This window comes from Zingiber officinale, chromosome 2A, assembly GCF_018446385.1.
Source record: "Zingiber officinale cultivar Zhangliang chromosome 2A, Zo_v1.1, whole genome shotgun sequence".
In the NCBI taxonomy this organism is placed as follows: domain Eukaryota; kingdom Viridiplantae; phylum Streptophyta; class Magnoliopsida; order Zingiberales; family Zingiberaceae; genus Zingiber; species Zingiber officinale.
The window spans coordinates 134,450,242-134,464,090 of NC_055988.1; the positions used below are offsets into that span (position 1 = coordinate 134,450,242).

Here is a 13,849-nt window from a genome sequence, read left to right on the forward strand (position 1 = left end):
TACTTGCTAGCGCTGTATTGTGTTTCGTGTTCTTTCTGCTACACATCATCATCACGAAGCAAGCAACGAACACGCGACGAGCTATTCACCCCCTTAGCACCAAACAACCCTAACAATAATGACACTTAAGGCTTCATGAAACACAATAGAGGGGTCATGTTCAAAATTTTGATAATTTAGGTGTATATAGCAATTTTAGACAAAATTAGTATATAATCTCTTAGGACTCAAACAACATAACTAAGTATATAAAATGATTCAAAAGTCTAAAGAAAAGAACAAAGAGGCTCCCTTTTAAATTTGAAGAATTTAAGAGTCTCTCTAACAATTTTTGCCAAAAAAATTATATGCTCTCAAACTTGCCAAAATTGGAAAAAAAAAAAACATACAATGAATCATAGGCTCTAGGGAACACAAAAATGGGCCATCTTTAAAATTGAAAAAGTTTTGGTCTAGGTAACCATTTTGGCTAAAATTTATAGAAGACCCTAAATTGATCAAATTTGAAAAACAAGGTTTAAGATGCTCTAGAGAACATAATAAAGTAGTATCTTTTAAATTGGGTAAATTCATATCATGTATTACTTTTCATTGAAACAATTACATAGAACTATATTGTCTATAATATGAAAATGAAAACGTAGTATGATACAGTGATTAATGTGGGGGTTCTAAGTCGGGTCAAAGTCCGAGAAATCAGCTGGCGTGGCAATCAAAGTTAAGAGGAGGTTAACATTCTGAACAAACCTACCCGATCAGATCTTCTGGCCGATCAAGCCTCAAGTTTTGATCTCCTAAATTTTAAGGAAGCACAAAGTCAAGTATTAACGAGCTCGACCAAGTGATCCAGTCGTTCAGACATATGACCTGATTGGACATACTAGGCATCTAATCCACTCGACTGCCTATAGTTCTCTAATCTAACTGTTGGTACCTCCACGTGGTAGCCGGTCAGGACGTTTAGGAGGCTCGGTCAGATTATCAGCTCCCACACGACCTTATATTACTTTTGTGACCTTTTGTATCATGAAGGACAGAGAATATTTTGTAGGCAAGTTGTACACTTAAGCTTCCTCTCTGCCATGCATAGAAATTGCGAGTTCATTTTGGAAAAATGTGTCAAAACATCTTTATAGCTTGCCATTTTTTAAAAATACTTTGAGATTTGTGCATAAACAATGACACTATAAAAATGAGTCTCTATTTACAGGCGTAGGTACGCTCACACGCTGCAATTTTACACACTACTAATTATTGTTCATTTCGCCTTACTCAAACTCGACTCGATCATTGATTTGAAAGTTGGAAGGTCAACGTCGGGATTTCTTCCTTGAACCGACACTAACACTCTTTTTATGACACAAGAGCATTTCAGAGGCTTCTTTGGACAGCAAGATGTCTTCTATCAATTTTGAAAAAAAAACACCTACTAGCAACAAAAGACTTAAATAAATTATAATGAGAGTTAGTAGAGCTCAAAATTATTATTTATGCTGAGAATTTATAAGTTTAGATCTATATAATAGTTTTATCTAAAACTCCTAACTGATCTTTTAAGGCTTCAACAATAGAATGACTCTACGAACTTCAAAGAATATAGACCCTAAATTGCACTGACCTTTTTAAACCTATACTATACAAGCCCTGGTTAAAACCTTAAATCTCTAATCAATAAAAATGTTTAAATATTTCTTACTGATATTTGATGGAATATTAGAGTGTCAAATTGTCTTTCTAAATTGTGAAGCTTAAATTTGTTAAGGCCTCGAGAGAATCTCGTTGATTGACGGTTGGAAAGCATGAAAAATATATAATGATCAACGGATGATATGAAATACGAATGAATTTAAGAAATTACTGAGGTATCAGTCATAGATAACAGTAGAACAGTAGTAAAACAGATGTAGGGTGGGATATCAATTTGGCGTACAGATCAAGACGTACAAGTCTTGGATAATAGTAGAATAGATGTAGGTCGGAATACAGACCTGGCGTATAGGTCGGGACGTATAAGCCATGGATAATAGTAGAACAGATGCAGGTCGGGATACAGACCTGGCGTACAGGTCGGGACGTACAAGCCATGGATAATAGTAGAATAGATGCAGGTCGGGATACAGACCTAGCGTACAGGTCGGGACGTACAAACCATGGATAGCAGTAGACAAATGCAGGTTAGGATATAGACCTGGCGTACAGATCGGGACATACTAGCCATGGATAACAGTAGACAAATGCAGGTCGGGAAACATACCTAGCGTACAGGTCGGGGCATACATGTCATGGATAGCAGTAGACAAATGCAGGTCGGGATATAGACCTGGCGTACAGGTCGGGACATACCAGCCATGGATAACAGTAGACAAATGCAGGTCGGGAAACAGACCTGGCGTAAGGTCGGAACGTATACGCCATGGATAATAGCGGACATAAGCAGGTCGGGGAACAGACTGGTCGTGCAGGTCATAACGTACAATCCATGGATAATAGCGGACATAAGCAGGTCGGGGAACAGACCGGTCGTGCAGGTCATAACGTACAATCCATGGATAACAGTAAACAGATGCAGGTCGGGATAAGGACTGGTCGTGCAGGTCGGAACGTACAAGCTAGGGATAACAGCGGACAGAAGCAGGTCAGGATACAGATCGGTCGTGCAGGTCAGAACGTACATGCCATGGATAACAGCGGACATAAGCAGGTTGGGGAATAGACTGGTCGTGCAGGTCATAACGTACAATCCATGGATAATAGTAAACAGATGCAGATCGGGATACGGACCGGTCGTGCAGGTTGGAACGTACAGGCCATGGATAACAGCGGACAAAAGCAGGTCAGGATACAAACCGGTCGTGCAGGTCGGGACATACAAGCCATGGATAGCAGCGGATCAAAGCAGGTCGGGATGCAGACCTAGCGTCCACGCACTACAGGACAAACAAGCCAGGGAATCGTAACTGCTCGTCAGAAAACGTCAAAGAATAATCAGTGTGTCAGGGAATATGCTAACAGTCGGGACTCATTCCCCCTTTGGTTCTATCGTCAGCTTATCAGGAGAAGTCATGTGTCATTCATCGCCAGACAAAGTCTGACAGCCGACATTCCCTGACACCCGCCAGGTCCCAAAAACATCCGTTGCAGTATAAAAAGGGATGTTTTGTCCCTTATGCAGGTACTCTCACTCGTCATTTCTCACTAGTCTTTACTTTTCGTCCTTTATCTGTGCTTTCTGGGGGAAAAGGACCTGACTTGAGCGTCGGAGGGCCTGACCCGGGGACTTTTCCCCTGGTTTCTGGTCTCTAACGACTCGTGGGCTCGTCTGAGTGTGCGCAGAGCCGCAGTGTCATCGTCCTGGTAATCTTCCTTCGTCAACCGCCCGTGCGAACCTTTCCGGGGGGGGGGGGGTGTCAGGTAGATCCGACGCCTCGACGACTTTTCGTCAACTTTCAGTACACCAAGGCCCGCCTTCGTCCGACTCAGCTTCCGGACGGGATCAAATTTGGCGCCGTCTGTGGGAACACAATCACCTGTTTCGGAACGTGAAGATGGAGGAGTCTGGCTGCATCAATGTCACCATGACCGCCGGAGAATACGAACTCTTCAAGGAGGCCAAGAGGCGAGCAACCTCCGAGAAGCAAGCAACTGTCTCGCGACCCAGCCAAGCTCCTATCGAAGCTTCTAAGGAACCCGTCCCTATTTCAGATCGGGGTTCTAAGAGAAAATAACCCGAGGGGTTCCCTCAGGTTCCTTATCGCGAGCCTGATATGGGGTATTATCAGCCAGGAGCCCATGGCCTCAGCCTTAAGAAAGAGTAGCATCAGGCCTCTATGGCTGAGAGTTCCTTGCCCCGAGACTCGAAGAAAGGGAAGACTCTCATCATACCAGAAGTATTCCCAGAAGATCTGGATGAGAGAGTACCATTCTCGGCCAGGATTTTGAATGAGAGATTGCCTAAGGGCTACAGGGCCCCGTCGATCGGAGAGTATGACGAGAGCAAAGACCCAGAAGAGCATTTACGCAAATTTAAAAATGAAGCCCTGTTGCACCAATACTGATGCTGTCAAGTGTCGAGTTTTCTTAAATACTCTAGCTGGTTCAGCACTAAAGTGGTTTGATGGGTTACTACAAGGATCCATCACCTGTTTCTTGGACTTCAAGACGGCCTTCCTGCGTCATTTTGCCAGCAGTAAAAAATATCAGAAGACGGATTGTCTTTTCCCTCTTAAGCAAGGGCCGACTGAGCCCTTAAGAAGTTATATCAACCGCTTCAATCAAGTGGCCCAGGATGTCCCCACCGCCACTTTGGAGATTCTGATGAGCGTCTTCTCTCATGGATTAGGAGAAGGAGAATTCTTCAGAGATCTCATCAAAAATCCCGCTCGAAATTTTGATGAGATGGTGGAAAAAGTTGTATGCTACATCAAAGTAGAAGAAGCACAGGCGGCCCGGAGGAAAGCCGAAAGACCACCTCCCTCTACTAATAAGCCGGAAAGAAGGGTGCCTCAACCACCTCCTCAACCTCTACCGCGCGCTCGGGAAGCCCGGCCTGCCTTCCATCCAAGGCCGAAGGTTAGACCAACCCCCTGAGTCGTAGCTGTGCATGCTCCCCGCCCTGGACCATGGAACACTCGGTATTGCACTTATCATCGGTCTCATACACATGATACTAATCATTGTTTCCAGTTCGCTCGGGATTCCAAGCGGGCTGCCGAGTTAGGCTTACCGCCGCCCGAGCTAGCCCCTCAAGTAATCAAGATGATTGAAGAGCAACGAGCGGTGACTGGACAGGTCGGGCAACCCCGCCCCGACCTAGCAGGACCCAGTACTCATCAACCTGGTCGGGGGAAAGGGTCAGAAGGAGCGCGGGAAGCCGAGAATAGAGGCAATGTCGCCGTCCGAGAGATTGGCATGATCTCTGGAGGGCCAACTGATCGAAACTCGGGGAGAGCACGCAAGTCACATGTGTGTCGCTTGGAGGTTCACACTGTTGGATGTAGCCAGGAGTAGGCTTCTGGCCCTGTTATCAGCTTCGGGCCGGCAGACCTGGAAGGTCTGGAGCTACCTCATGATGATGCCCTTATCATCAAAGCCATCATCGCCAATAGCTGAGTGGCTCGGGTTTTCATTGACACCGGGAGCTCGGTTAATATTTGTTCAGAATTGCATTCGAGGAGATGCAGATTGATGCCACTGAACTTCAGCCTATGGCTACGTCTCTATATGGATTTACAGGCAATGAGGTGAAGCCAATGGGTCAGATTAAACTGGCCATATCTCTGGGCACTAAGCCGTTGGTGCGCACAAGGAGGAGCACTTTTATAGTGGTGGACTCCCCCTCCTCTTATAATGTCATTTTGGGAAGGCCCGCCCTGCATGAATTTAGGGCTGCTATTTCGACCTTCCATCAGAAAATCAAATTTCCCGTTGGCGAGCAGGTCGGGGAAGTCAAAGTAGGGCAGAGAGTCTCTCGTCGATGCTATATTGATATGGTCCAGGTGGAGGCTCGAAAAAATCAAAGAATGCAAGATGGGGGTGTCCATGCTGTTCAAGAAGAGCCTTTGCCTGTGGCTGAAGAACTCATTCCTTGGGAGGAGGTGCAATTATATGTTGAACGCCCTGAAAGTTTAACTCGCGTGGCGAGTGATTTGCCTCCTCCTCTCAAGGAAGAGTTAGTTCAATGTTTGATCCATAATCGGGATGTCTTCGCCTGGTCTATAGAGGAGTTACCTAGGGTCAAGCCTGAGGTAGCGGAACATAAGTTGCATCTACTGTCGGACTCCCGACTAGTCAAGCAGAAGAAAAGAAATTTCTCGGCCGACCAGAACAAAATAATCAGAGCCGAGGTGGATCAACTCAGGAAGGCAAGCCACGTTCGAAAAGTGCAGTTCCCGTCCTGGCTATCTAACGTGATTTTAGTAAAGAAGCCCAACAATAAGTGGAGGGTATGGATAGACTTCCGAGACCTCAACCGAGCCAGTCCCAAGGATTGCTATCCTCTGCCCTGGATTGATCAGATGGTGGACTCAACTGTCTATTGCGAGAGGATCTGCATACTGGATGCCTACCAGGGGTACCTTTAGCGGTGGAGGACCAGGAAAAGGTTAGCTTCATTACGGCTGATGGTACCTTCTATTATACTGTTATGCCTTTCGATCTCAGGAACGTAGGAGCCACATACCAAAGAATGATGGACAAAATCTTCCGGGAACAGATCGGGTGCAATGTGGAGGTTTATGTGGATGATATACTCATTAAGTCCCCGTTAGTCGTGAACCTGATTAATGATGTAGAAGAAACCTGCAAGACTCTCCGGCAATATAGGTTGAAGCTGAACGCCTTGAAATGCTTGTTTGGGGCTAAGGGAGGAAAATTCTTGGGCTACTTGGTGACCGAGCGGGGAATAGAAGTTAATCCAGAAAAAGTTCGGGCACTACGTGATATGCAACCTCCCCAGAATTTGAAGGAAACCCAGAAGCTAGTCGGCAGAATAACGGCCCTGTCAAGATTCATTTCCAGATCTGCAGACCGGGCCGCTCCTTTCTTTAAAGTGCTCAGGAAGGCCTCCAAGTTCCAATGTGATGAAGAATGTACCCGAGCTTTTGAGGAGCTGAAGAAGTATTTGGAGGCTCTGCCATCTTTATTCAAGCCGGTTGTGGGAGAACCATTATGGATCTACTTATCTGCCACCCCCGAGGCCGTAGGGGCGGTGCTTGTTAAGGAACATGACAATGTACAACGACCAGTGTATGTCTTCAGTCATCTATTAAAAGGGGCCGAGTCTCGATACACGACCCTCGAGAAGTTGGTTTATGGATTGGTTCTTATGGCTCGGCGGTTAAGACCTTACTTCTTAGCACATCCTACAGTTATGACCAATAGCACCATGGGAAGAGCCCTGACTAATGTAGTAGTTGCAGGCCGGCTTATCAAATGGGCGACGGAGTTAGGGGAATATGACATACAATACCAGCCACGCACAGCCATTAAGGCACAGACCTTGGCATATTTCTTAACAGAAATTCATCAGACCAACTCTGAAGAAACCTGGAAGGTCAATGTGGACGGATCGACGACTCATCAAGGAAGCGGGGTCGGGGTCTTATTAATATCTCCCCAAGGGGATATACTCCAATTGGCTGTCCGATTGAATTTCTGAGCCACCAACAATGAGGCAGAATACGAGGCTTTGTTGGCAGAACTATAAGCAGCCCGGCACGTAGGGGCAACCCGGGTAATCATTTATTCAGATTCCCAGCTAGTAACTCAGCAAGTAGCCGACAACTTTATGATAAATTGTGATAAATTACAAGTATACCGGGAAGCTTATGAGAAGATGAAAGAGGAATTTGCAGAAATCACAGTAACCAAGATCCCCAGGGCGGAGAATGAGTGAAGATGAGCTAGCAAAGATGGCCAGTTCCTTAACCACTTGGGTGTTGGATCGGTCAACGACACAAACCTTTCTTATAGCTCAGATAGATCTACAAAACAATAGGGAAGTAACTATTAATTGGCGGACGCCGATGATCAGCTATCTTAGGCAGGGTATCTTACCGGTTGACCTAGAAGAATCACGGCTGGTTAGGAAGCAAGCCCATGCTTATGTTATGATCGGGGATCAGCTCTACAAGATGTACTTCTCTAGACCCTTACTTAAATGCTTGGGTATGGAGGAGGCCGACCAGGCCTTGCGAGAAATACATCTGGGATGCTGTGGCAGTCATATAGGCGGTCGGACATTATCTCGCAAGGTACTCCTGGCCGGGTATTTCTGGCCTACTTTGTAGAGAGATGCTCACAAGCTGGTAAATACCTACTTGTTTTGCCAAAAACATCAAAATTTAACACATCGACCGACAGCTCTGCTGAGAATATCTATAGTCTCGTGCCCTTTTGATCAATGGGGCATGGATATTGTGGGACCATTTCCGATGGCTCCGGGTCAGAGACATTTCTTATTAATGGCAGTGGATTATTTCTCTAAGTGGGTGGAAGCAGAGGCCTTGACCAGGATCACAGAAGATGTCGTCATCCAATTTCTATAGAAGAACATTCTTTGCAAGTTCGGTATTCCGCACAAACTGGTGTCAGACAATGGAAGACAATTTCAAGGGCAAAAAATCCAGGCTTGGTGCAAGGGGTTTGGCATAACGCAGTCCTTCACTTCAGTGGCGCACCCACAAAGCAATGGCCAAACTGAGGTGGTCAACCGAGAAATAGTACGAGGTTTGAAGGTTAAGCTGGATCATATGGGAGGTAACTGGGTGGAGGAGCTGTCAAGCATCTTATGGGCTTATCGTGCAACAACTCAAGAAAGTACAGGTCTGACACCATTCCATCTAATTTATGGCAACAAAGTGGTAGTACCCATAGAAATTGGAGTGCCATCAGTCAGGAGGACATTATACGATGAAGGAAACGCAGAGCGGCGGTTGGCTGAACTGGATCTCATTAGTGAAACCCATGATAGGACGGCAGCTCGGCTGGAGGCCTATCGACAAAGAATGAGGAAAAATTATAACAGAAGAGTGATTCCTTGATTCTTTAGGGAAGGAGATCTGGTCTGGAAGCAAATTAAGCCTATAGGAGATGTGGCCAAGTTAGCACTGCAGTGGGATGAGCCTTACAAAGTTATCAAGAAATTATCGTCTGGAGCTTATTATTTGCAGGATAATCAGGGAAAAAGGTTAGATCGACCTTGGAGTGCTAACTACTTGCGACCTTATCGAGTTTAAGGAGTCATATAAAGAAGAAGAAACCGGGCTGACAAATGTTTGACAGGTCGGGATAACAGGCTGGGGCCAAAAGTAGACCAGATAGTGCGGTAAGAGGGTATGTCGAAGCGGAAATTGTATATCCTAATGTTTCTTTCGACAAACTAAGAAATTTTAACAAAGTAAGCCTTAAAGTGCCAGCGGAAAAATAATGAAGTAATTCACAAGAAGTTGTTAAGTCATTATACATAAGCAGTCAGTGATAATCATTTGAAAGGAGCAAAAATGTCATCCAGGATCTCTTTAAGGATCCGGTCAAGATCTAAAAACTCAACGGGAGGAGCTGATTTTAAGTAGCCCTGTTCGTAAAGTTGTCGCAGAGCCCCAGCCGCACCATATACAATAGATGTGGAGAAACGTTGTCCCGCTTGTGTACAAAACTCTGGAGAACGCAGGTACAGGTCGCGGCTCTGTTTACAGCGATCATTCTCCCCTTCCTTATAAATAGTCAGGGCTGTAGATACTCCTTCAGCTGTAGCTCGGGCCTGGGCCAGTTCAGTCCGGGCTGCCAGAAGTTCTGCCCCTTGAGACATTAATTGGGCCGCCTGGGATTTTAATTTCTTGTCCTGCTCCTGTGCTAAAGTTTCGGCAGCCCACAGCTTCTGGGTCAATTGATCAATAGCTCGCTGATGCTCCAAAGCTTGTTGATCCATGTGTTGCTGGTGCACGACATCGACCTGGCTTTTTTCTTCTTGAAGACCCTTAAGCTTGTGGTTAGTATGAGCCAAGGATACCTCCAGATGGTTCTTCTTTTTGGTCAAATCATTTATTTCGGCTCTCAAGGCGTGACTAGCCTGCGCAGGGTCCTTTAATTGAAGCTCCAATTCTGTTACCATATCACGCAGCACCTTATTTTGATGATGAACAGCATGGAAGGACTGGTTTATTATTAAGGACTCTGCACAGGCCTGGGACATAAAGGAACCATCTGATAAGAATGGAGAGGATAATAGCTGTGGTAATCAATTATGGAAGCTTACCTTGATATGCAGCTCAAAGAATCTATCCATCTGGGCAGGGGGCGGCAAGAGTTCCATCTGATGCATACTTTCTTCCCACAAAGTGGCCAAGCGACCTTTCATTGTCAAGGAGTTGGTGGGAACATCTTGTCATGACTGTAACTCAGCCTCAGAAGGAGCAGTGGTACGATAATAGAGAGGAACAGGTGGTGGTGGTTGGGAAGGCACTACAAGAAAAACTTTCATAGATATTGGTGGAACAACAACGGTTTTAAGCAAAAATCGATGTCTTTGAGTATTTTACACCGGGTTTTCCAAAAACTGATGTCTATAAGTGCAGATTTTCACTCATAGACATCGGTTTTTTAGCCGATGTCTATGAGCGCCTTTTTTTTCGTTAATAGACACCGATTTTAACTACGATTTTTAAAACCCGGTGTCTATGATAAAATAAAATAATATAATTTTCCCACCAATACTTAGCCGAAATTTACAACACTTTACCCTTCCCTCTAAACCTAAACCTATATCGCGTCGTCCACCGTATATCGTCACCTCATCTCCCTCTTCCCTTTCCTAGATCGATGCCCCTTCCTCTCCCGATCAGGATCAACACAGGGCGTCCTTGCTTCTCCGTCCAACCACACCGCATCTCCTCCAACTCCTCCCTTTGGGTGAGAAGAGGCTGCCTGTGTGGCTTGGAGTCGTCGTCGAGGCGCTAGAAGTCACCCTCCTCCACTCTTTCTCGATCCCATATCTGGTAACCTCGATTCCTCATCTCCTTTTTCTGATTTGATCCCTCCTTGTCGATCCTCGCGTGGTCAGGACTGATCGGAGCTCCTTGCTCGCTGATTTTGCTGCTCGCGGTAGGATTCGGCGCTGCCTCCAAGTGTGTTATCAACTAATCGGTCGACATGGTGAGGGGGAAGACACAGATGAGGAGGATAGAGAACCTGGCCAGCCAGTAGGTGACCTTTTTCAAGCACCAGAGAGGCCTTCTGAAGAAGGCCTTTGAGCTCTCTGTGCTAGATTAAAAAGGGGCATTGTGTCTTGGGAACCCTAAGATACTCCTGCTATGGGTTTAGGGCTGCTGCACTTCGATGGTCGCGTCGTCGACGACGATGGACGACCCCTGCTGGAATCCGACGACGACGAGGAGCTGATGCATGTTGAGCCTGGCGTCGTCGTCGCCCTCGATTCCCGACCCATGGAGTCGCCTGGAACTCTCTACGTCACCTCAAGGTATCAGTGCCATGCTCACTCAGTTTCTTGCTTCTTGTCTTCTCTCAGATGTGAGTGGATCCTGCAGGAGGGTGATTTGGCTGAGCGACACCGACAAAGGGAAAGGGTATGCGGTGGATTTCTTGTCGTTGTCCCTCCATGCTGTGTCAAGGGACCTGGAGACCTACCCCTTTCCTTGCATCTATACTCAGGTATTTGATCTATGACTGAGTTTGGGGCTGTTCTACCTAAACTTCTATTGAATCCAAAGGATCAAAATTACAAAACGTAACTTTTTTTTCTTTTCTGTTTATCTTTAACATTAGAAATCTTTCTGTGTTTTTTTGGAGAATTCATTGTGGTGCTCGATAATGCGCTATTTTCCCTTACTGATTGGTAAACTTGAACTTTTGTTGCCTCTGACTTGAATTTTCTAAGCATGAATTAAGGGGCTACCGGTAAGATGTTTCTTGGATAGCTACATGTTGGTGCTTGAGGTTGCCTATTTGAGTTGGTGATTATTAGCTGAGAATGGTCCTTTATAGTAATAATGTCCTGAAGGATTTGAATTATTTGAGGGGCAAATTTGAGTTACACTATTGAGGATAGTCGATTGGTGATGGCTCCTGTGTTGTTTTGCTTTATTGCTTATGTATTGTTTGCTGGATTCTTCATCAGATCGAGATAGGCGACGAAGATGAAGAGTCTGAAAGCTCAGATTCAGAAAGTAATGATGATTTGGAATTGTCAAAAGTCACTGAAATGAGACTTCTTCCTTCAGATGCTAGAAAGTGTATCCTTGCTATCATGCATGCCTCATATTGTTTTCATTTGTGGCAAGTTCATTGATTGATGCATTTTCATGTATAAAGTAGGCGTTGCTGAATCTTTTGTGGTCAACTTTCTATTTAATGCTATTATGAGTGTGTTTGTCAAAGTAGGAAAGAATCTGATGCAGTTGGCATTGCTTCATCATGGATTTTAGTTATGGCATAATAATACAATTATGAATGTCATCTTATCTTATTGTTCTGATTATCCTGCAAGTTCATTGCATCGATCTTTAACTCATTGATTGCATATTCTGGGACTGTGTTTGTCTTCTTATCAAGTCCCATCTTTCACTAAGAGAAAAATCTCTATGCTTTTTATATGGTTGTTAAGTTCAGATCATCCTTCCATGTTGCTTTTTTTTTCTTTTCTTGATACTGAAAAAACCTTAGAATTTGGGTTTGGTCAATTGTTTCTTTCATATTCTGTATCTTGGTAATATAAAAATATTACATACTGGGTAATCATATGTTGTACAATGTTGATCTACAATGCTAGTAGCAGTTATGTTTGTGAATCATGCTGTTAGTGTGTAGAGTGTACCAAGCAGTGATTTAGCTCTCTTTCGGTTGATTTGCAACATCATGGTAATTAGTATATTCGATCCTTAAAACATTTTACTGTGCTCATTACCATGATGTTGAGCACAGTAAAATGTTTTAGTACAAGACCAAAGGAGGCAGTAAATTTTTGTACTTGTTAATGTTAATTTGAAGAAAATATTAATAGTAAGCCATTTGGAAATTATGAATGGAAAAACGTTAGAATCGTTTATAATGCATTTTTAGAAAATGAGAATATCATATACAATAAAACATTGGTATCATATACAATTAAACATTGGTCCTTGAGTATTCCCAGGATATGTTAATGTCGTAGACAACATTCCATAGCTTTCTACTTATATTTCCTACTAACAACTCAAAAAAAACTTTTAACAGATTCTATTGATTCAATTGTTCATGTTCCTTGAACAATGCTTGATGTATATTTATTTATCAAGTGATGAAGAAGCTTATGACTAGTCTGTTTCACTTTTTTTTTGTTTCCCAAGCAAAAGGTATGTTATTATTATTATTAAAGTCATAAACCGTGTTCTTTCTGTCTATTGTTCTTCATTAAGCAAGATGGACTGCAAGCACATTTATGAGAAGGAACCAGTAATCCACTACATAAGCACAAAGAAACCACATCCTCGATGCCCAGTTGCAGGTAAGTGCCCTATCTATTGCAGTTGATCTTTCGTTGTTGATCTTTTTGCTCATTACAACTACATCCTATCAGGTTGCCTAAAAATTCTCCAAGTTGGACGGGTTGTATGCGACGCCTTGTTTATAATAGAAATTGATGAAATGCGTTTGGCATCAGCTACAAACATAAAGTCAACAATGGTAGAAGATTTTTACAGAAGTTGACTGAAAATGACAACACTGCTCCCTGCAACTATAAGCTTGATATAATTTTTCAAGGTGATTTAGCCCCTTTCAGTGATTTGTCATCAGCCAATGCGATTTAGGCATCATAGTTAATTATCTTTTGATGTTGTAAAAAGAATATTTGTGTAATTTGTGGATACGGACTTGATGTGTACAATATCTATTATCTTTTTATATTGTAAGAATAATATTTATGTGTTGTTTACATGGATATTAACTTGGTGTGTTTAGATACACCGATGTATAATAATATTAACTAAATTTTGTACTATTAAAATGTTGTATAATATAGGTTTTTCACTATTTCGGAAATCAAATCGGCATCGTTAAACAATATTGATATTACATTGATTTTCCACCGCTGACAAAACTGGTGTTATTAACATATAATATTACATCAGTTTTACACCGTTGATGAAACGGTGTCGTTAAGTGATACTACACCGGTTAATAACCGATTCGAACACCGGTGTTGTTAAGTGATACTACACCGGTTTTAACCCGATGTCTAAAATGACAGACCTTTTACATCGCCTTCATAGACATCGGTCGAAAATGTAATAGACACCGGTGGAAAATCGATGTCTATAAGGATTTTTGTTGTAGTGACAACTGAGCCAGAAGGCCC

The 13,849-nt window shown here is 43.6% G+C and overlaps 1 protein-coding gene across 1 annotated transcript; it reads left to right on the top strand.

Annotated features, from left to right (window-relative positions):
- Nucleotides 1-10,808: 10,808 nt before the first annotated feature.
- Nucleotides 10,809-13,426, top strand: LOC122040052 (chloride conductance regulatory protein ICln-like). The gene is made up of 4 exons (XM_042599424.1): nt 10,809-10,975; nt 11,043-11,166; nt 11,633-11,747; nt 13,302-13,426. The coding sequence occupies exons 1-4, from the start codon at nt 10,809-10,811 to the stop codon at nt 13,331-13,333; spliced, it is 438 nt and encodes a 145-aa protein (XP_042455358.1). The 3' UTR covers nt 13,334-13,426.
- The last annotated feature ends 423 nt before the right edge of the window (nt 13,427-13,849 follow it).